Here is a 23,227-nt window from a genome sequence, read left to right as displayed (position 1 = left end):
TCCCTTTAACACCAACTAGTCATGCCACTTCTTTTTCTTCCTCCCCCACATCTCTACCCACGCTGTCGTAATCTTACAAGTGAGATAAACCTACGAGTGTACCTCCAATGCCCGATGCCTCAGGCGGGGAAATGATGTTGACTTGCCTCCCAGATTCAAACAAATGAAAAGATAGTGAAATGAATGAGAAGATTAAGCAAGATTATTCAAATAAAAATAACCGAAATTATAATAAAACAGGGTTTTTCAAATAGAAAATTGATATATTTGGGGGATAATTCAGGATCTGTCCAGCTTTATGTCACGGAAAGGATAGTGGCTGGGTAATTGGTAGTTCTGATTCTCTGTCACTCATCACTGGGTGGTCTTGGTCATGCGAGTTCCCTTTTCTGGGCCTCAATTTTTTCATGTGTAGTAAAAGGGGGTTAAACTATAGCAGCTGTTTTTAAGCTTTTCTGGCCAGAATCTATAGTAAGAAAAACATTTTACATCACAACGTAGTACACACACACCCCAACAAATCTGAAACAAATATTTTATGAAACAATCCTTACCCTGATTTTATGTGATGCACTCTGACATTTTCTGTTCTATTCTTTTTCATATTTTTAATTGCTGGTTATGGTCCAATAAATTGACTTCAATGCCCTCATTAATGCCTCACAGTGCAGTTTGAAGAACACCAAACTAGTGGCTATCTAATGGCTCCTACAGTTCTAGTACTTTATGATTTTATGTTATTCCATTATCTTCTTTTTGGAATAATATTAACAATCACTAGCATCCATTGAAACGATAGTATGTGCCAGACACTGTTTTAAGCACTTTATCCATATGAACTTACTTATTTTTTCCACAACTGTGCCTACTTTCATTAGCCCAATTTTAAAGATGAGGAAAATTAATGTGGCTGTTATCTGCACACCAAATTTAGTGACTACCAAAATTAATTTCATGATATATTTAAAGTGTTTCAAATATCTTAGAATATCGCCATTTAATAAAATAAAATATTATCTTGTCTGCTCTTACTATTTTATACTTGGGGGGTGACTACAACAGATCACCCAGATCTGAGGGGAGGAAAACAATCAATAACCTAAATGATACCTGTTATTGGCCCTAAAAGTCATTTACTGACTCTATTGTGTAAGTACGCTAAAAGAGACACTTACAATGCCACATCGGGGAACATTTATACAGACGCAGGATAACTACCCAAGTAGACACCTTAATTCTTAGGGACAGGCACTATCAGCAGATTGTCAGTAGAACAATACGAGACTCCAAATGTGTGCACATACGTCACTGTACATCTTTATTGTGTGTAGTATTGTAAAAAAACAAAAAACAAAAAACAAAAAAACAAAACATGGGTTCTATTTTTTCCTGATTCCAGTAATTAACTACTGAGCACCACTGCCAGTATTCATCTTTTATGAATTAGCTGGAAGGACTTAGAATATGATGCTACAATATTATTATGCATAAACTTTACCGAGTTTATATTTTAGGGGGTCCTGATGGAGCAGATTTGAAAGATTTCAAACCAGTTCTTTTTGGAAAAATAATAGAGATAGTTGCTATTTAATGTCTCTTGCAGTAAATCCAATAAAAATCCAAAACTTCATTTATTCATTTAACAATTACTATTGAGCACCTACTATATGCTACATACTTATTTTTGCACTGGAGAATAAGCAGCAAATACAACAAAGTACCAACACTAAGGGAGCTTAATTATTTTGTGTTTTGTAAGTTCGGATTTGTGTTTATTGTATCTGTTTATAGAGAGGCACGCTTATATATATTCCCTTTGATGGAGAGGCAGTGGGAATTACATGTTTCATTTATTTAAAATATTTGAGTGCCTTTTCTACATGGCAGTAAAGAAAGAACTATGCAAAACAAACAAAAAAAGGAATAAATAGGTTTTTGCTCTTAAAAAGCTAACAGTCTAGTTAAATTAGTGGTTCCTAAGGAGGGGCAATATTGTCCCTCAGGGCACATTTGTCCACATCTGGAGATATTTTTGGTTGTCATGACTTGGGTGGGGGCGGGATTAGTCCTACAGACATCTGGTTGGTAGAGGTCAGGAATGATGCTAAACATCCTCCAGTGTACAAGACATCCCCACTACAAATAATTTTGTGTCCCAAAATGTCAAGAGTGTCCAAGTTGAGAAACCCTGAGTTAGAGGGACAAACTTCATACATTAGAAGTTTTGTTTTTAATTACAAGATATTCGATGATAAATGCTAAATGAGTGATACGTACAAGGTGATACTGATGAGAGAGAGAGATCATTCTAGAATGAACTGGTTATGGGAGTCTTCATGAAGGAAGTGGGGCTCAACCTCCTGCTCAAAGCAGAGGAAAGCCTGCAGAGCCCTGCTACCTCTCTGACTTTATCTCCTACCACTCTCCCCCTCACCCTTCCTCTCCAGCCAATGGCTTTTGCATTTCCTTTAAACTACCAAGCATTCTTTTATCTCATGGATTCTGCTTTTGCTGTTCCCTCAGATTCAAAAGTCCTTTCCCAAGTATCCATATACCCACTCCATCACTTCTTGTAAGTCTCCACTCTGTTCAGTCTTTTAATATAGAGCCCTTTCCAAATCATCATACTCCTTGATATAAAATATTAACTCCTGCCCCCTCCACTCCCTTTTCCCTTATTATGTTTTTTGGTCTCCATAGCAAGATTGTACCTGGCCCTGAGCAGATACTCAAGAAATATGTGTGGAATGAATGAATTTGTTAAATATTAATAATGTCAGTGTTTTTCAGCCCAAGCAAATGAGAAGCAGCTTGACTAAAGGAGCCTAACTACTGTGATTCCCAATGGCCTAGAACAGTGCCTGCCTCATAGTAGGGACTTAAATACTTAATAAACAACGATGAAATAGAGAGCAAAAGAAGATTAGTATAATCAAAACAAACCTATAACCATCTTTGAAAAGTATTCTTAGGACAATTACATTCTCTCATTTTATGGCGCTTCACTTTACTGCACTTCACAAGTATTCCGTTTTTTACAAATTTGAAGGTTCAAGACTTCAGAGGAGAAAGTAACTTCAGATGTGGCGGAAATAGCAAGAGAACTAGAATTAGAAGTAGAGCCTGAAGATGTGATAGGATTGCTGCAATCTCATGATAAATCTTTCAGAGATGGGGAGTTGCTTCTTATGGATGAGCAAAAGTGGTTTCTTGAGATGGACTTTATGCCTGGTGAAGATGCTGTGAAGACTGTTGAAATGAGAACAAAGAATTTAGGATATTACATAAACTTAGTTGATAAAGCAGAGGCATGGTTTGACAGGATTGACTCCAATTTTGAAAGACGTTCCCACTGTGGGTAAAATGCTAGCAAACAGCATCTCATGCTACCGAGAAATCATTCATGAAAGGAAGAGTTAATCAATGGAACAAACTTCATCCTTGTCTTATTTTAAGAAGTGGCCATAGCCACCCCAACCTTCAGCATCCATTAACCTGATCAGTCAGCAGCCATCAACACTGAGGCAACCAGCAAAATGATTAGGACTTGCTGAAAGCCCAGATTACAGTTACCATTTTTAGCAATATTCTTAAATTAAGGTACGTTCAATGTTCTTTTTAGCCATGATGCTATTGCACACTTTAATAGACTACAGTATAGTATAAACATAACTTTCTATGCATTGGGAAACCCAAAAATTCATTTGACTCGCTTTATGGCCATATTCACTTTATTGCAGTGGTCTAGAACCAAACCTGAAGTATCTCAGAAGTATGCCCGTATACCAGCACACCTGGGTACATATAACAAATGGCCTATTTTTAATTGGACTATTCTTATCAGCTTTTTCACTTTATAGTCATTCCGCATACATTCCTTGTAGTTTAGAAAAGCAGTTTCTGACATTCTATATCTTAGCTGTCTGTTAAGCCAGCTATAAAACCATAAGTACATTTTAAGAATTCTAACCTAAAGGCAGCTCTCTACCAAGCCAGTTCTATAATTTTCTGTTTTCATTTGCACTTAATCACTAATTCACCAACCCTGCACTCAGGGAGTCACTACAGACAATTATGCTAATGCTCATAGCAATAGCAACTAACGTTTATGGAGGACTTTTTGGGCTAGGGACTTTCCTGAAGGCTTTGCATACATTATCCGGTTTTGTTCATACTATAGGAGACCTGTGGTATGGCATTAATGTATATTAATGAACTCTAATTTACTTTCTGTAGCTGGCCCAAGGCCCCAACCCCCCAACTCCTGAGCTAGGACTACTCATACCCCGCTTCCAGCCACTTCCTCTTTTCCATTGCCTCTCAGCACTCTCCTTTCTAGAAGAGCCACCAGTGCTCCTCCCCCTCCCTCTTGCGACGTTTTGGGAACCATGGCGACCAACGCTGTCCCTCCCCCTCCTCCTCCCCTGGCGACCCGGCTAGCACCAGGTGGGAGGATCTGCTACGTAACCGCGCGTGTAACTGCCTAGTAACAGTGCCCGCGAGCTGGAAGCGGGCCGAGAGAGGGGTGGGGCGAGAGAGCTGACGCCGGCACGCGGAACGTCTTTGCAGCCTCGCTTCGGGGGCGGAGCCTTATCAGTCAGCGGGAGCAGAGTAGCTAGCGATCGTCGCCCAAGCGCGCGGTTTCTTAGTCCTCAGCTTTGGACCGGGCAGCTTAGCTTTGAGGAGTGAAGACACTACGCAGTTACCCCACAATGTCTGGTGAGTTAGGTCAGCCTCAGGCCGGCCCCTCACATGCCGGGCTAGATTTTCCGAATCCTGAGAGAAATCGGGCTGGGGTCCCGGGAGGGGTGATCCGAAGGGCCGGTGCCCATGGGCGCAGGTCCTGGATCCAAAAGGTTCTTGAGCAGATAACGGATTCACCTCTGCAGTGGGTCACCCCGTCGGAGGTGGTGCCTGTCGCTGTGCTGGCCGTCCAGAGGTACCTGTTAGAGGATGAGCCACGCGACACGATACCCAAACCGCCCCTTTACTGTTATGATGTGACGATCTCGGACGGGGTGTACCAGGAGAAGTGCTACCTGGACCCCAGCCTGAACTTTCTCGTATATAAAAATATTCTTAAAGTTGGCATAGAAATGAAAATTTCCAGAGTCTCCTGTCTTTACAACGAGAAAAGATTAGGCCAGGGGATCCTGTGCATAGATAACGTCCACTGTGGGGAGACCCTGGAGGCTATTTCTCTAGAAACTCCATTCAGAAATAGTGCGCACGAGGAGGTACCAGAGAGGCCTCTAAGAGGCGGGAAGAGTCATTACCTGGCCCTGTGGAATAACGAAGATCCATATGGAGATATTTGGTTAACCAACAAGCAACCCGAGGAACACAATTTTAACAGTAAGTAATGGGAGGGAATGATGGAGGGGTTAAAAAAAAATAGTTTTCGGGAGCTTGCGTTAATGGGAAAGGAAAGGAGGGTGCATTGGTATTGTTCATTTCAAGCCGCGAGTGGGAATAAACAAATGCTCCTGGATGTCGAATTGGCGCTCCCTTAATGAAATTTGCACAGCCCGTGTCTTGCTTTGATTATTCAAGTGGCCATTCAGGAAGTGTCTGAATACATCTCAGATTTAATCTGGCATACCTACTTGGGTGTGCGTTTGCCTACGGTGGGATTATCTTATGTTTCATTCCCATTCACTTGTGGAAATAGTACTTTTCTATGTTGGTTGGCGAGTGTATAGATTTGAATTCGGCATAAAAGTCGGAAATATTTGTGGTTTTGCGTGTTGTAACCTTCATTCAAAAAAGGATGTTCCGTGATTTATTCCTTAATAATTTGCATTAATGAAACGCCATTTTTATGTCTTTGAGTGTAGCAGGTATGTAAATACTGCTTTTTTGAATGTGTGATTTTTGGGGACAGGCTTGGAATTTTCATTTTTATGTTTCTTGTTGCGTATCATGGACAATACTGACCTGAGAAGTTTAATTCTTCTGTACCAGAAGTAGGAAGTTAGCCTGAAAATGCCTGTTCGTCATCAGCAACTGCTGTAAAACATATTTAATCAGAGATGGAAGGGGAATGATAGTACTATAGGCATGTACGTATATGGAATGGGGACCAAATAAAACGCAAAAAGAAAAATAAAATAAAAGTGAAAGTACTCAAGGAAGAAAGATAATTTTCCACATTTACGGCTTTTCAGTTTTTTCTTTTTACATTGCAGTCATATTAGCTCATATATAGTCTTGCTGTGACGTGTATCAGCAACAGGCTTGAAAGTGAAAAGACAACGGGATCAAAAATATGCAGTTAAATTAATGTCCAGTTATAAGGGAAAAAAGATATTATAGAAATGTGTGGACAAGGATGACTTAAATAACTTAAGCTTTAAAAGCAAGATAGTCATTTCAGGGATGAAATAATGGAATGATTTTTATCTCAAGCATGGAATAAGGCGGCACTGCATTACTACTTTTAAGTGTTGATCATTTTTATATTTCAGATTGAATACATAAATGAAAAATTGGTGTCTAGAAGAATTAAGAGGGGAATAATAATTTGTAGAAATATATTTCATTTTTCTGACTATGAAAGTGATATCCATTATTGAACACATATTTTTATTACAAAAGGCAATGTCCATGTGCTAAAAAATCCAAACTATATTTAAAAGTATATTGTTGGCTAGCAAGAAAAAGAGCAGTAGACTGAAAAGCAAACACTTACTGAACACCTATGGGCAAGATAATATTAAAAGCACTTTATTTGTGTAAACATAAGAAAGTATATTGTATTAAAAAGGTAAGACCCAGGTATAGTAAAATTTTGATGACAAAATCTAGAAGTGGGTATATATTGGTGTTCTTTCAAGTTTGCTGTATGTTTAAAATTGTCAATAATAAAATGTTGGGGTGGAGTGAGAGACCCCTTTACCTCCTCCTCCTATGCCTTCAACTTTCCTCTCAAAACTCCAAAGATTCAACAGTTTGGTGTGTATCATTGAAAAAAAAAATTCTGTGGCGTGGCATGATTTGTTGTTTACACTTATCTCAAGCATCTTTAATGTACATCTGCACATACACACTTCCACAGTATGGGTATACCATAATTTATATAATCATGCCCATGTGAATGGGTAATTATCAATTTTAGGCAGTTACTGGTTTTTCAGGTTTAGATCCAGCACTGAACATCATTAGGATATACACATACTTGTTCTTTATGTTCAAGTATTTCTGTTAAATGGATAGATTCCTAGAAGTGAAATTGCTGGGTTAAAGAATATTTAAATTTTTTAATTTGATGGATATTGACACATCATCTTCTGAAAAGGTTTTACTAATTTACATTCCCACTAACATATGTATGAATGCCCATTTCCCCATATCGTACTAATTTTAAATTATATCTCTTGACTTTTCTGATTTCTTTGCTAATGGGTATTATTTGCTATATATTTCAAATGACATTCTCACACTCTGTCCCCTTTCTCTTAACATTGTTTATGGTGCATTTTTGTGCTTTTTTAAAACTTTTCTATTAAGGCATGATATGTACAAAGTGTTAAAGTCTTAAAAATACAGCTTAAAAATAAAACTTGAAACCATCCCCACCCCCACCCCCAGATCAAGGTACAGAACATTTTAAGCATCTCAAAAGTCTCCCTAATGCCCTCTCCTGGTCAATATCCTACTCCAAAGGTAACCAATACTGTGATCTAAAAGACAGCTTTTCAAAATGGAAGTTAGATCATGCCAATCCCCTGTCTAAATCTCTCCAGTGGCTCCCCTTTGCACTTAGACAACACTCCAGACCTCCTATCAGGGTGCGCAAGGCCCTGTGGTGTGGGCAAACTTTCTTTAAATGGCCAGATGGTAAATCTTTTTGCCTTTGTCGGTTGTATAGTCTCCAGTCACAGCTATTCAACTTGGCCAGAGTATAGCAAAAGCAGCCATAGGCAATATGTAAATTAATGGGTTTGGCTGTTTTATAGTAGAACTTTTTATTTACAAAACCTGGCAGCAAGCCAGATTTAGCTCAAGGGCTGTAGTTTACAGACCCCTGCCCTACCCCAGTCCCCTTACTCACCTCTCTAACCCTTCTCCTCCACCATTTTGTTTCCAGAATACGGGCCTTCTTTTTGATCTCAAACCTCCTTGCTCTTTCCTTCCTCTAGTATGTTGCTCCTGCTTTTTTCCTCTTTCTGGAAAGTTCCTTCCCATCTTCAGGTTTCAACTCGAATATATAAAACATGTTAGAAAAGGGTTGTTTAAATATGTATTCCCTCCCCATTTATTGTTATTGCATCACCATGGAAATGCCCTTCATAGGATTGATAACACTCTGAAATTATTATTTCTGTTGTTTTCTTTTTCCTCCCACTGATTTATAAGATCCATGAGGGCAAGGAGTCTGTTTTTTTTCACTGCTGTGAGGCATTTCTCCTATACCCAGAACAGTGTCTACCATGTAGTAGGCATTCAATAAGTGTTTGTTGAATAAAGGAATGCATAAAATAAATTACATTAATGGATTTTGTAATGTTGAGTCACTTTTATATCTCTACTTGGTCATGGTTGTTATATTTACATCTGTATATTTAAAGTGAATTTGTTCCATAGATTTTACTTTTTTAGGGGGTTACTATTTCAGCCCAATATTGTGATATCAGGTTAATTAATATTAGCGAGTAGAATGAGTTGGGAAACTTGCCTGTTTTTCTGTGCTTACAGAAATCATTTGTTCACTGAAGGTTTGGTAGAATTTACCCCTAAAACTATTTGAACCTGGGGCGGTGGTCCAGGATTGGGGGTTGAGTGAATGACTCCTTTTCAGTTTCTCATAGAAAAAATAATGAAATCAATAACACTTCTTCTTGAGTCCATTTATGAGAGTTGGTATTTTACTAGGAAATCTCATTTCACCTAGATCTCAAAGTTGTATGCAGTAGTCTCTATTTTTTAAAATTTTAGTTTATATTTTTAAAATGTTTTAGTCTTGTTTCATCCTCTTTTACACTCCTAGTATTTATGTGTTTACCCTTTTTTATGGTCAGCCTTGCCAGAGGCTTGTCTCTTTTATTAGTATTTAAAAAAAAACACTTTTAGCTTTACTAATTAAGTCTATATTGGGGAGATGTTTTCTACTTTATTAACACTATCTTTAATTTCTTGTATTTCCTTTGTTCATATATTTTTGTACTACCTTCTTAAGTTGAATGCTTGGTTCACTTATTTCCTTGTTTCTTTCTTCCAAAAGCGTTTAAAATTCCAAAATTTCCCATGGATACTGCTTTGGCTGCATACACTAGGTTTTGAAGTATAGAGATTTTATTTTTACCCATTTCTCATATTTTCTGATTTTAAATTTGAGTTCCTCTTTAACCCTCAAAATTTTAGAAAAAGCTTACTTATTATATATGAAGTCTATTATAACAAGTTTTTAAATTATTTTAAAGATTTTATTTATGTTGAGAGAGAGATCATAAGTGGGGGGCGGGGGGCAGATGGGAAGGGGCAGAGGGAGAGGGAGAAACGGACTCCCTACAGAGCAGGGAGCCCAGATGCAGAGCTCGATCCCAGGACCCCAGGATCATGACCTGAGCCAAAGGCAGCCACTTAGCCAACTGAGCCTCCCGGGTGCCCCTATAACAAGTTTTTAAAATTTTAATTAAAGTATTCCAGTTCTTATTTTAAATCGATTTTATTTGCCCATTTCTCTGAGAGGAATATTGGCTTCTCTTTATGACAGTGGTTTTGTTCATTTCTCTTTGTATTTCTAAAAGTTTTTTATTTAAATGTATAATGTATAAAGTTTTATAACATAGTAATATCTTGTTGGTGGATTTTTAACCTTTTATCAGTATGGAATTTTTTTGTCATTTTGTGCCTTGAATTCTATTTTGTCTTGATAGTACTATTTACTACTGCTGCTGTCTTTTAGTTGGCATTTTGGGCAGTGGTTCTCAAACATGAATGGACATCCATATCACTTCAAAAGTGGTTTTAAAATGCAGATTTCTGGGCCCCACCACCAGTTTCTGATTCAGTAGGTCTGTGGTAGGGCCCTAGAATTTGCATTTCTAAGTTCACTGGTACTAATGATGTTGGTGGTGCAAAGGCCACATCTTGAGAACTGACCTAGTGTATGTATCTTTGTCCATCCCTTTATTTCTATTTTGTTTTACATTTGTCTTTTTAAAGAAATACATAGCTAAGATTTTGGGTTTTTGACCCAAACCAATTCTTTTTCTTTTAAGAGATGGATTTAATCGAATTAAATTTAAAGTCATTAATGATGTTTTTGTACCTGTTCTCGCAGAACTACTTTATGTTTACTATACGGCATGCTTTATTATTATTTTTTTTTACTTTTGCAAGATTTAAATTTCTTTTTCTTCTAGTGCTTTAGAAGTTATACATTAATTTGTATTCTCCTAGAGGTTACCCTTAATGTTTCAACAAAATTATTTAAACTTTGATTTTTGTGTCAATCTCCAGAATTATTCACAATTTATAATATCTTCCTCTTGAACAATACAAGGTGTTTAGGACTCTACTTAGTCATGATACAATTTGGCATTTTGCTATATGGGTTTGAAAGTATTTGATTGAGGATATTTGCCATCATAAATGATTCGGATTTATGGGTTGTTTTTTTTCCTGTGTACTATTTTTGTCATAATTTTTCAGGATTTATCTATGTTTATAAAATTAATTGTTAGAACCTGGTGCCATTTTTAGAGGTCATCATTTGTGAACTTTTTCACTTTCTTCCATGGTTATTGACCTATTCCAGTTTTCTTCTGCTTAAGGCAATATTGATAATTCATATTTTCCTAGATTATTAATTTCACTGATATTTTCAAGTTTAGTAATATATAATCACATATAATCATATTTTTCTCTAGGTTTATAGTTGATCACATTTCAAACATATTTTTGTTTTCTGTCTTCATGGTTGCACTTGTCAGAGGTCTACCTTTTCATTAATTTTTCCAGGAATTGTATTTAACAGTTCTATGTTTTTCTAATACATTATTTTCAGCTCTTTATTCCTTTTTGCATTCCTCAGATTTATTCTTTTGCAGTGGTTTTCATTGTATGGTTCAAGGACTTCTAGAGATGTCCCCAAGGCCTTTTCAAGGGATTCATATCAAAACTATTTTCATAATAATAATACTAAGACTTCATTTACCTTTTATCACTTTAATTCTCTGAAAGTATGCGTGGACTCTTCCAGAAGCTACAGGACATGTGACATTGAAACAGACTGAATGCCAAAGAAATATGAGTATCCAGCTGTCTTCTATTAAGCTAGACACTAAAAAGATTTACAAAAATATAAACCAGTGCCACTCTTCTCACTAGATTTTTTGTTTTGGAAAATAGAGACATTTTTTCAAAAATATATATATATATTTATATTATACATAATAGGTTTATTGTTTTTAAGGGAGTTAATGAATAATTTTTTATTTCTTAGTTTTACTTTATAATATGGCAAGTGTTGATAGATATTACCCACATAAATAAAAGCTTTTTGAGGTCTTCAGTAATTTTTAAGAATGTAAAGACTCCTGAGACCAGAAAGTTTGAGAATCACTGTTCCATAACTTGCTATCTAACATTTTATATTGAATATCTAGTTTATTTATTTTCATTCTTTCTTTTGAAAATGAGCACATTTCTATGAATTTATACAGATTCTTCGTTGTCTGTGTATAGCCTGTAATTCCTTTTTGGATTTGAGGGATATGTATATTCTATGAAGTTTGTGAGTTAAAAACCCCACTGGGAAAACATTAACCAGGCAGATGTCTGATCAGAGCTAACTCTGTGGACTCAATTATAGTGGAAGCAGTGGCTTTTAGAACTCTGGTTTTACAAAAGCATATAACTCTTGAATTTATTCTAGTTAGTGAAAGCATATGTGCCTTCATTGACCAAGAGTGTTCCACGTACATTTCAGATAATTCAGAACTGATCCAAAATTCGTCTGACCTAATTAAAAAGGAAATCAGTTATGTCAGAGAAAATATTAGGACCTATGATTCTGAGCTATTAATGTTTTGGAAGAATATAGAAGGAAAATTATACAAGATATCTGAAGACTAAAAATAGTATGTTTTTTATGATACAGGTGTAACTACGACATTCCACTTAAATTCTTATTAAAAAGAAATTACAAATATGGTTTTCATATCAAAATGTTGAGTAGGTGATGCATTATGTAAATTAAAATAAGTGGGAGATATCTTGTGAAATGAAATACTGGAATAAATACAAATTCAGGTTTTAAAAGTTGGGATTGGACTATGAGAGAGCAAAATGTAGATGGAATTGCAGATGGAACCTCTCTTAACCCAAGGAAGAATAAAATAAAAAATACAAGTTAATCTTTTAAAGATGGTGAATAGCTTTTAAGCAGTTTTTGTATTTGCCAGCAGGCATGGAGATTAAAATTTCAAAGTAAATTATATGACATATGAGAAGATAATGAGTACTATGTAGAAAAATAAGATGGGACAGGGCATAAGAAAAGGGATCGGTTTTCAATAGGGTAGTAAGGGATAACATCACTGAGAAAGTGACCTTTGAGCAAAACTTGAAGGAGAGGAGGAGGGAAGTCACTCTGGTATCTAAGAAGACATTCCAGACAGAGGGAACAGTAAGTGCAAAGGCCCTGGTACAGGACTATGTCTGGCATGTTTGGGAAATATAGAACTTACACATATAAAACAATGGTGAGGGCAATACAGAAATATGTCATAAAACAATTCTATAAATTAAACATGTAAGTGCTTGGTGGTGGGAAAATATTCCGTGGCATTGAGTTTTTCCCACAAAATTTCTTAAGGGAGACGAGTTTATTGAAGTATAATTAACATACAATGTTATATTGGCTTCAGGTGTACAATATAATGATTTAACTATACATTTCTCAGTGCTGATCAGAATATGTGTTCTTTTAATCCCCTTTATCTGTTTCACCCATCCCGCCACCCAGGGGGAGATGAGTTTAGATCCAAGTCTTTCAGGAAGTAATTACCCAGTTTGACAAGGCAGAGGACATTCAAGATGGAATAGTATATTAGTTAATATAAGTATTTACCTTTGTGCCAGGCACATAGTAAGGCATATTTATGTATTAGCTATTTTTTTTAGAGAAAGAGAATGCATGCGCGTGAGAGAGTTGGAAAGGTGGTAGGCAGAAGGAGAGAAAAAATCTTAAACAGGTTAAGCAGGCTCTCCACACCCAGCGACCCTGAGATCATGACCTGAGCCGAAATCAAGAGTTGGCCACTTGAGATTAAGAATTCCTCATATGAGGGTTGCTGGAGTGGTGGGGGTTGGGAGGGATGGGGTGGCTGGGTGATCGACATTGGGGAGGGTATGTGCTATGGTGAGCGCTGTGAATTGTGCAAGACTGTTGAATCACAGATCTGTACCTCTGAAACAAATAATGCAATATATGTTAAGAAAAAGAAGAAGAAGATAGCAGGAGGGGAAGAATGAAGGGGGGTAAATCGGAGGGGGAGAGGAACCATGAGAGACGATGGACTCTGAAAGACAAACTGAGGGTTCTGGGGGGGGATGGGTTAGCCTGGTGATGGATATTAAAGAGGACACGTTCTGCGTAGAGCACTGGGTGTTATGCACAAACAATGAATCATGGAACACTACATCAAAAACTAATGATGTAATATATGGTGATTAACATAACAATAAAAAATTTAAAAAAAATAAAGCAATTGTATGAGAAAAATATTTCTTCCATAAAAAAAAAAACTAATGATGTAATGTATGGTGATTAACATAACAATAAAAAATTTAAAGAAATAAAAGAGTTGGCCACTTAACTGACTGAGCCACCCAGGAACCCCTATATATTAGCTATTATTATTAAGGATAGCATGTATTATTAAGTTTTGTATGTGAGAAGTATATAGACTGGCTTAGCTGGTGAGTAGGAGTTGCTTTGGGGATGATCTAGCTACCATTTTTAAATTACAGTTTTTAAATTACATGACATATTAAGTAGGATTTTTTTTCTATCCTATCTTTTTATTCTAGATACCAAAATAATTTCCCTGTCTCACCTTGAAATGACTTGGGCTAACAGAAGGAATTTTCCTGCATTGCTTGTGAGAATCTTGCATAAATCGAAACTGCGATACTATGGAAAACCTGATAAAAAGATGATTGAGCCGTACCAGGTATAAGTAATGAAAAGAGATTACATGTTCATGTAATAGTTATAGATTATAGCTTATAGACCTGACTCCATATTAGGATAATTTATGTTCAAATAATATTTTATAAGTTTAATGTAATAATTTTTAAAACATACATACATGTCTTTTTCAAGGTATTTTTCTATGTAACTTCTTATACAAAAAGAAATTCTTTCTGTATTGGTACCTTGTAGTTCTGATTCAGCTGGTCTCCTCCATACTTTTTTCTGTATCTTCAACCTTTTCTTCTCTTGTGCTTTCTACACCAGCATAGAGACATACTCTAGTCTTTCATTTTAAAAAAATACAAAAATCTCCTTTGACCTCAGGACTCCTCTCTTCTTCTCTTCTGGCAAGCTCCTTGGAGAAATAGTCTCTGCTAGGTGTTTTCACTTTCTTACCTCCCATTTACTTTCCAACACAATTAGTTTGACTTTTTTCTTCAGCTGGTCACTCACTAGAGACCTTCTCATTGTCAAATCTAGCTGATACTTTTCTGTTATCTTGACTCTCGGTGCCATCAAATGTCAATGAGAACTACCTTCTTGATTTCTGTCCTGTTTGGTTTCTTATTTAACATTTTACCATTTTTTCATGTGTTATGAAGAATTATTTTAGGTGTTTTATTAAGCTTTCATTATAACAGTTATACATACTTTGAGGGAATTTGGGAAATGCAGAAAGCTATATAAATAAAACTGGTAAGTAATATCACCCCAAATTCTACCAGAGCCACTATTAATATCCAAGCGTTTTATTCCCTTTTTTGTATGTATATATCATGTCTGCGTATATACGTAACATATATATGCACATATCTCACATCTATGTGTATATGTACGCATATCCTATATTGCATGACTATGTCATATATTATCTTTCAAAATGGAAATCATATTGTACGTATAATTTTGTATCACTTAACATTTCCTTAAGTATTTTCTATCACTAAAACTCATAACTTTTCATAGTTACAGATTGTATCATAACTTATGCAGTCATTCCCCTATAGTTTTGCTTTCTTGTTCTTAAAATGAGAATGCCCTGAGATAAAAGTAACAAATATGCATGTGCTTTTTCACTCTTTTTTTCTAGACCTTTTTAGAAGTTGCTGACAGTTCAGGCACGGTGTCTGTGATTATGTGGAATGCCCTGTGTCCTGAATGGTATAAAAGTTTGCGGGTTGGTTTAGTTCTTCTGCTTCAGGATTATTCTGTTAAAAAGAGCTATCCATTCAGGATGCAGCCTCTGCCTGTGGATCCACAGATCAAACTAATTTCTACAATGGGTTAAGTATTCGATAAATGTATTGTTTTATGGCTATTTTGTTTGTATAAATTTGCAAAGTACCATATCAGCCAAAGGCTTCTAAAAATTGCTGAATCTGTTAGAACCTGGGGAACTTTTAATTTCCTGTATCTATACAAATTTTAAGCAATCGCTTAATAAATTATTTATTATTGCATTTATTAAGAAGAAATAGTATGAGATATTTTTTTAAGATTTTATTTATTTATTCATGAGAGACAGACAGAGAGAGAGAGAGAGAGAGAGAGAGAGGCAGAGGGAGAAGCAGGCTCCCAAGGAGCAGGGAGCCCGATGCAGAACTCGATCCCAGGACCCTGGGATCATGACCTGAGCTGAAGGCAGACGCTTAACCATCTGAGCCACTCAGGTGCCCAGTATGAGATATTTATTGTTGATTAATGAATGAGCTCCACTTAGGATGTACTTATTTTTGTTCTATTTTTTGTATTATAATACTAAATTAATGACGAATATACTTTTCTGTTACTGTAAGGTGCTATTCAAAAAGGCTTTTGTCGGCATTTTATTTTGAAATAATTTCAAACTTAGGTAAAAGTTGAAAGAATAATACAAAGAACTCCATATACCCTTTACACAGATTCAACAGTTGTTAACATTTACCTTTACTTTATCATTCCCCACCTCTCTCTATATATATATTTGTCCTCTGAAACATTTGAGAGTAAGTGGCAGCCATCACACATACCCCTTTATTTCAAAACACTTCAGTAATATTTCAGTGTGTATTTCCTAAGAACAGGAACATTCTATTCTATAATCACAGTACAGTTATCAAAATCAGGAAATTTAAAATTGATAAATTGCTGTTATCTAGCCTGCAGTCGGTATTCAAATGCAACTGAATTGCTGCAATTTTGAAAAGGCTTTTCCTAATTAGTATTGAAATCAAAGTTTTGACATCTTGGCATCATGCTAAATATTTTTGGAGCATTACAATTATTAAGTGGTTGTTTTCAGATGTGGATATGAATTTTTTGCCTTTCCATTTTTCAAAATGGTAGATTATATCACTCAAGTTTAAGTATTGTTTTGGCTCATACTAGTTTTATACTGGACCTGTAATTCTATGTATTTTAAATTCCCTACTAATACATTAAGCTTAATTACTTGGAGAATGTGCAGATAATATGGCCTTTGTTCACTGTTTCCTTAAATATATGTTTATTTACAAAAATCTCATATGATTCTTTATTAAAATCTTAAGGATTTGGTAGACATCAATCATGTCTTGCTGGATGAATAAGTCATTACCTAGTAGTTTAGTACAATTAGTCCATTATCTCATTGCTCTTTATTATAGAAAGGTAAGAAATTAAACTGATATTGATGTTGGGACTTGAGAATACAGGAAAAAACTGGCAAAAAGAAGCTAATTCGCAACATGTATTATTATGTCTGTCAATTTGTAAATTCTTTCCACAACCAAGCATATCTAGGTGGAAAAAAATGCTTTAGTAAAAATTGAGACATTTGTCAATAACAGATAAGGTAAGTAAATTTGTTGATGTCACTTAATCACTGGCACAGTGAAAAGTAAAACCTAGTTTTTCTGACCCCTAACCTAGTGTTCTTTTTATGAGATACACTGTTTTTCTGGTATAAAGAGAATTCATTTAAATCACAATTTTTACATGGCTGTGGGCAAATCTAGAAATGTGTCTGGTATTAATAGCTGTTTCTAAACCTTAAAAACATATGGAAAGTAGAACAATAGATAGCATGTGGTCAATAGATAAACAGCTACTAAAACGTAACACTGAAACTGAATCAAGCAGTATACTACCTCTGCTATACACAATTACAGGGCCAGATTTTCATAATGGAAACTCCCTTTAGATGTGAGAGGCTATTTATACTCTCAGGTAAATAATTGCAAATATAGAAATTATTTTTTTAAATGAGAGGCTTAGATGAGGATATATTGAAAATGTTTCTTTTAGTCTTTAAAACAGTTTTACTTTTTATCAGTGTTAGCATCAGTCTCCTTTATCCCAGACCTTTTTAATAAGGAATGGAACTTTTTCCCTCTTTATCAGGGGTCAGCGAGGTATTTCTATAAAGGCAATATAGTTTCTGTCATAAGTACAGAGCTCTGCCTTTATAGAGTGAAAGCAAACAGAGATAATATGTAAGGAATGGGCATGGCTGTGTTACAGTGAAACTTTATTTGCAAAAACAAGCAACCATCTGCAGGCTATAGTTTGCTGAGCCTACACATATATGCAGAGCTCAACCCTGGCTGGACATTAGTATCGCTTGGGGAGCCTGAAAGAACCATAGGCATGCCAAGTTCAGAGATTTTGATTTAGTTACTCTGAGGAGGGAACCAAGACATTGATGTGCCTTTAAAAATCCTCAGGCGATTCTAATGTACAGCTAGAGTTGAGAACTACTGCCTTATGATCTTTAAAAAGCTCAAATGGATTAATGATCTTTGGAAGGGAAATAACAGTTTTGTAAACCATGCTCGACACAAGAGATACAAAGGTAAGTAATACAGAGTTCTACCCTTAAAAAAAAAATTTAGTTGAACAGGGTAATATATTACACTGTATGTTAACTAACCAGAATTTAAATAAAAACTTGAGAAAAAAATAGTCTAATGGTACAGATCACTAAGATGAACAGATTACAATAAAATGAAGGATTAATGACAGTAAAAATAAGATGTGATGAACAAAAGGGGAGAGGAAATAAACAGAAATGTAGTTGAAGAAAGAATGAATGGTCAGGAGAATGGGAGAATGAGTTGGAGAGAAGAAAGTGTGAGTGGGGTTTACAAATAATACCAGGGTAGTTTAAATGTTATGAGTAGGATATATGAGAAAGAGTATATATTGGGGGCCAGGGTTGGTCAGTAAGGGAATAAGGGTTTGTGGTACCATCACTGCCTTCTAGGTATTGATGTTGAAAGACAAACTATTGGGGTAATTGATCTTGATTTATTTTTTCATATTTACATGTGTAGTTCCAAGTTATAGACACTAAGATATAATTTTTTAAAGACCAAATAAATGGAAGCCTATAAAAGTGAAAATTCTCTTGTAAAACATAGGACATATTTGCTAGTAATGTATGGTTTTGTATATTGTCATTTGGCATATAATTCTGTCCTACCTTTTATCAAATAGTATTCAGCTAGCATCCCAAATAAACATTTTAAAATCTTGAGATTTTTCAGACTGTATTGAATAGTACCCATTGAGGTAATAGCATCAAGTATCTGCGGTTTTGGTGGGAAGGGGCTATTTATTTCATTCAAAATCTTAGCATTTTGGAGCTGGAAGGGAACTTAAATGTAATCAGGTAACTATGACTATGAAAGTACTTTGTAAAATGCAAACTATTTTGTAGGTGCAAGGTAATGTCATGTCATGTAATACAAACTTTCCTCACTTATATATGAAAAGACTGAAACTCTTAAAGGTAAAGTGAATTTTCTAATCACATGGCTGCTGATAGGCAAGATGAGAAATCAAGTATCTTCATCCTAGGTTTTTGTTTTTGTTTTGTTTTGTTTTGAGACAGACAGAGAGCATGCTTGAATGTGGGGGGGTGGGGAGGGGCAGAGGGAGAGAGAGAATTCCAAGCAGACTCCACACCCAGCACAGAGCCTGATGCAGGGCTTGATCCCAGGACCCTGAGATCATGACCCAAGCCGAAATCAAGAGCTGGATGCCCAACTGACTGAACCACCCAGGCGCCCCCTCTTCATCCTGTTTTAATCTTTGTTTGCTAAACAGCAAATTCTTAGAAAATATTACCTACTGCATAAAAGGGGATAGAAAGCCGTCTAAATAAATAGAGAAATATCCCATGTTCCCAGGTAGGAAATCAGTCTCAATTTCATAAGTATGTCAAGTACCCCCAAACTGATCAGCAGATTCAGTGCTCTTCTGTAAGATTTTTTTTTTCCAGAACTGACAAACTGACTCAAATTTATATGGAGGCACATAATTATAGAGACTAGTCAAGACAGTTCTGAAGAAAATAGGGGGCTGTCGAGGGGGTAAAGACTTCTCCTACAAATGTCATGAGTTATTATAAAAAAATTATGACCATGTAATATAGGTATAGGTATGGACAAACTGACCAGTAAATCACAATATGATCGAGAAATAGCCCTAAACACACAAAAATTTGATATGACAGTTGTGCTATACAGATCATCAAGGAAGGAAGAACTATTCAGTAAATAGTATTGGAAAAAAATAATTACATACTTGAGAAAAAAAATGACATTATATCCCTATCTTACACCGTATAAAAAGTCAACTCCAGATATAGCGAATGTAAAAGGCAAAACTTTTAAAAGAACATATAGAGAAATAGGCATTTGACCTTGGATTAAGGAAGGATTTCTTGGCTAGGACACAGGAAATAGCATTTGTAAATGAATGATTAAGAAACCCAACTTACATTGAAATATTTTTTTTGGTTTCAATTTATCTTTTTATTATAACATGAACTAAATTTAAGAAATTAGTCTTTTGACTTTATTTCCCAGAGTTGTTGGATCTAAATGACAATATAACTCATTATGAAAATATACTGAAAAATACAAGAGCTGATGTAAAATGGTAACCAAGGTTCCAGGTATCAAGGGATTAGAGAAAGTGAAGAATGAAACCAGTCAGGCTGCAGCCTGATAGACGCAGGTTGCGCTGGTTTAGCAAGGTGCCATCAGGGAATAGGAAGATCATCAAATGTGTGGTGATAAGTCACAGCATGAGAAACATCTCCATCAGGCAACTTCCTACCCATTTTTGTTGGGTAAATTGAGTTTTTCTTCATTTAATAACTTAGGATTCTCTTAAACTAACATTTCAAAATTAAAATAATTCATCAAACAGGATTCATTTTTATAGGTAAAGTAAATCACAGGATAATGTATTAGGAAGATTTTGTTCCTTTTTAAATCAGAAAGCCTTCAAGTGGTCAGGGATTGATGGAGTGCGGATGACAAATGTACATTTCAGATTTTCATCACCAATGAAAAAATAAAGCATTTTTATAGACTTAAAACTGTAGTGCATTTAGATTTTGGTGAAGGAAAATTTAAAGTACCTCTACAATAATACAATGTTAATAGAAATTGGCCATGTACTGAGGTCATTTTAAAAGATTGTCTCTAGAGGACATTTTTTGAGAACAGTGCTTTTTCAGACACATTCTGATATTCAAATTCACTTTATAGCACAATTATAGATTAACCTTTTAATTACATTTTTTTAAAGATTTTATTTATTTGTCAGAGAGAGAGAGCGCACACAAGCAGGGGGAGCTGCAGGCAGAGGGAGAAGCAGACTCCCCCCTGAAGAGGGAGCCCAATGCAGGGCTTGATCCTAGGACCCTGGGATCATGACCTGAGCCAAAGGAAGACGCTTAACTGACTGAGCCACCCAGGCGTCCCTAATTACATTTTTCTTAAAAAGCTGTGAGATTTCTGTTTCTTTGGGAGATATTTTCACCACTGTGTTGTTCAGTTCCACAGGTTTAGCTTTCTTCATTATTATTAAGAACTTCATACATGTTAGAGAGATTGCTGTTCATTGCTTTCTCGTCTTTTCAAAAAGAGACAGGGAGACTTGGTAGACTAAGGCTGACGTCTTTAAAGGCATGCAACAAGAATATTCCCACAATGATTGTTAAGAAGTCACTCAAAGTACCAATGACATCATCAATAGGCTTATCTTGCCACTCCTTAAAAAGAAGAGCTGAACAAGTTAAAAGTGATGTTGTGAAGAATAGGTAATATATTGGAGTCATAATGGAAGTGTTGAATATATCCAGGGCCCTGTTCAGGCAATTAATCTGTGTGCTCGCTCAGACTGTAAGGCTCAGCAGCAGGATCTCGGCCAGGGAATGTTGCAGCACAGGCTTTCCAGCAAACAGTTCTTTGATAGCAATGCCCAGGCCCTTAACACAGGAGACTGAAAATGCTCCGATTACAGAGCAGATTGTTATGTACACAAGAATGTTTGTCTGTCCATAGCGAGGTCCCACTACGAAGATTAATATCAATGACATAATGACCACAAGTGTTGCAAAGACCACAAAACCTGGATCTCCCTGCTTGTGAGACATTTCAAGTCTCGATCTCCTCTTCTTTTGGAGCATGAATGACCATAACTGTAGATCCTAGAATACTTAACCAAACATCCATTTTTCCCATGAAGATTAAGTCTCTCATTTAGAAAGTATGAAGAAGGAATGGCACTTACGAGGATGCTGAGAGGTCCTATTAGAGTCGCTAGGGTGGCTGGTGCAAAGGCATATGCAACAAGGTTGGCCACCCCACCTGCTCCCGTTGATAGCAATCCAGCCCACCACAACCATTCTTGAAGATACGCATGGCCACCTTGACCTGCTCTCATGGAGCCTTTCCTGGCAAGTCACAGAAGACTTTTTTTTTTTTTCCAAATGAAACTCCCGCCAATGAAAATGCTAGAGCTCATAGCCATTCCCAAACCAATGTAAAAGTCCTATTTTCCATGCTCCCGGATCATTTTTTACCAAAGTTCTTGTGAGTCACAACAGACAAACCACTGGTGCTGGAGGCAGGATTATGCAATCTTCAAATATGTAAGTTTAATATGATCTCTCTTATGAAAAAAAAGGCTGGAAGCGGTTAGAGATGACTTATTCATTCTCATTTCCTTGTAAATAATACTGTTTATTCTCATTTTAAGTTTTATACCCTGGCAGAGTAGCTCCAGCTCCACTTGGAGGTCGGCCATGCGGCTTCCCCATGTGGTGTCCCCTCCACTATCTGGCCCTGGCCCTGGTCACCTCTGCTCACAGGCCCACGCAGACCTCATAGGCGGCCGCCCCTTGAGCTGGGGTGAGGTCAGGGGAGGGTAGCACCTTCATCTCAGTACCGAAGGAGATGAGAGCATCTGGGGCTGCCACCTCCTCCATGGGGGAGTGTAGAGGGGAACCTACCCCCCACGACCTGTGACCCCCCGCTACCCCTACATTGAAATTAACTTCTTTTCATCAAAAGACACCATAAAAAGAACAAAAAGCAATGCACACATGGGTGAATATATTTGCAATAATATAGTCAACAAAGTATTAGTATCCAATATATATAAAGAAGTCCTTCAAATAAATAAAAAACAGGGGCACTTGGGTGGCTCAGTGGTTAAGCAGTTAAATGTCTTGGGGAGCCTAGGGTTGGAGCCCAGTGTCTGCCTCCCTGCTCAGCAGGGAGTCTGCTTCTCCCTCTGCCTCTCCCCCTGCTTGTGTTCTCTCTCTCTCTCAAATAAGTAAATAAAATCTTAAAAAAATAAGATAAAAATTCAGTAAAAAAGTGGGCAAAAGACACAAGCAGGTATTTCACAAAAGAGGGTGCATGAGGGGCTCATGGGTGGTGCAATTGGTTAAACGTCCAACGCTTGATTTTGGCTCAGGTTAGTATCTCAAGGTCATGAGATCAAGTCCTGCTTCCAGCTCCATGCTCAGTGCAGAGTCGATTTATAAGACTCTCTCTCCCTCTCCCTTTGCCCTTCTTCCCCACTCTCTCTCTCTAAAATAAAAATAAATCTTTAAAAAAAATTAAAGATGATGCATGGATGAATCATAAATATATGAAATGTTATTCAACATAATTAGTAATAAGAGAAGTACAAATGAAGACCACAACAAATTGTCATTTTGTGTCACTAAATTGACAAAAAATAAATTTGGTAGTA

General features: G+C 36.4%; 1 protein-coding gene and 1 pseudogene across 2 annotated transcripts in view; one reads left to right on the top strand and one right to left on the bottom strand.

The window, feature by feature from the left end:
- Positions 1-4,597: 4,597 nt before the first annotated feature.
- RADX (RPA1 related single stranded DNA binding protein, X-linked) overlaps positions 4,598-23,227 on the top strand; it is an 88,707-nt gene continuing 70,077 nt past the window's right edge. For both annotated transcript variants that reach the window (XM_028089742.2, XM_028089741.2), the window contains exons 1-3: positions 4,598-5,355; positions 14,041-14,183; positions 15,297-15,489. In XM_028089742.2, coding sequence (XP_027945543.1) covers positions 4,713-5,355; positions 14,041-14,183; positions 15,297-15,489 — 979 coding nt within the window. In that variant the 5' untranslated portion in view covers positions 4,598-4,712. The remainder of the gene's footprint in view (positions 5,356-14,040; positions 14,184-15,296; positions 15,490-23,227) is intronic.
- LOC114198349 (magnesium transporter NIPA2 pseudogene) lies at positions 20,958-22,039 on the bottom strand (annotated as a pseudogene).

This window comes from Eumetopias jubatus, unplaced genomic scaffold (genome assembly GCF_037043125.1).
Source record: "Eumetopias jubatus isolate StellerSeaLion01/CBP00866 unplaced genomic scaffold, mEumJub1_p1.0 scaffold_11, whole genome shotgun sequence".
NCBI classification, from domain to species: domain Eukaryota; kingdom Metazoa; phylum Chordata; class Mammalia; order Carnivora; family Otariidae; genus Eumetopias; species Eumetopias jubatus.
Note: the sequence above shows the minus strand (reverse complement) of the source record. Positions and strands in the feature narration are given on the sequence as shown.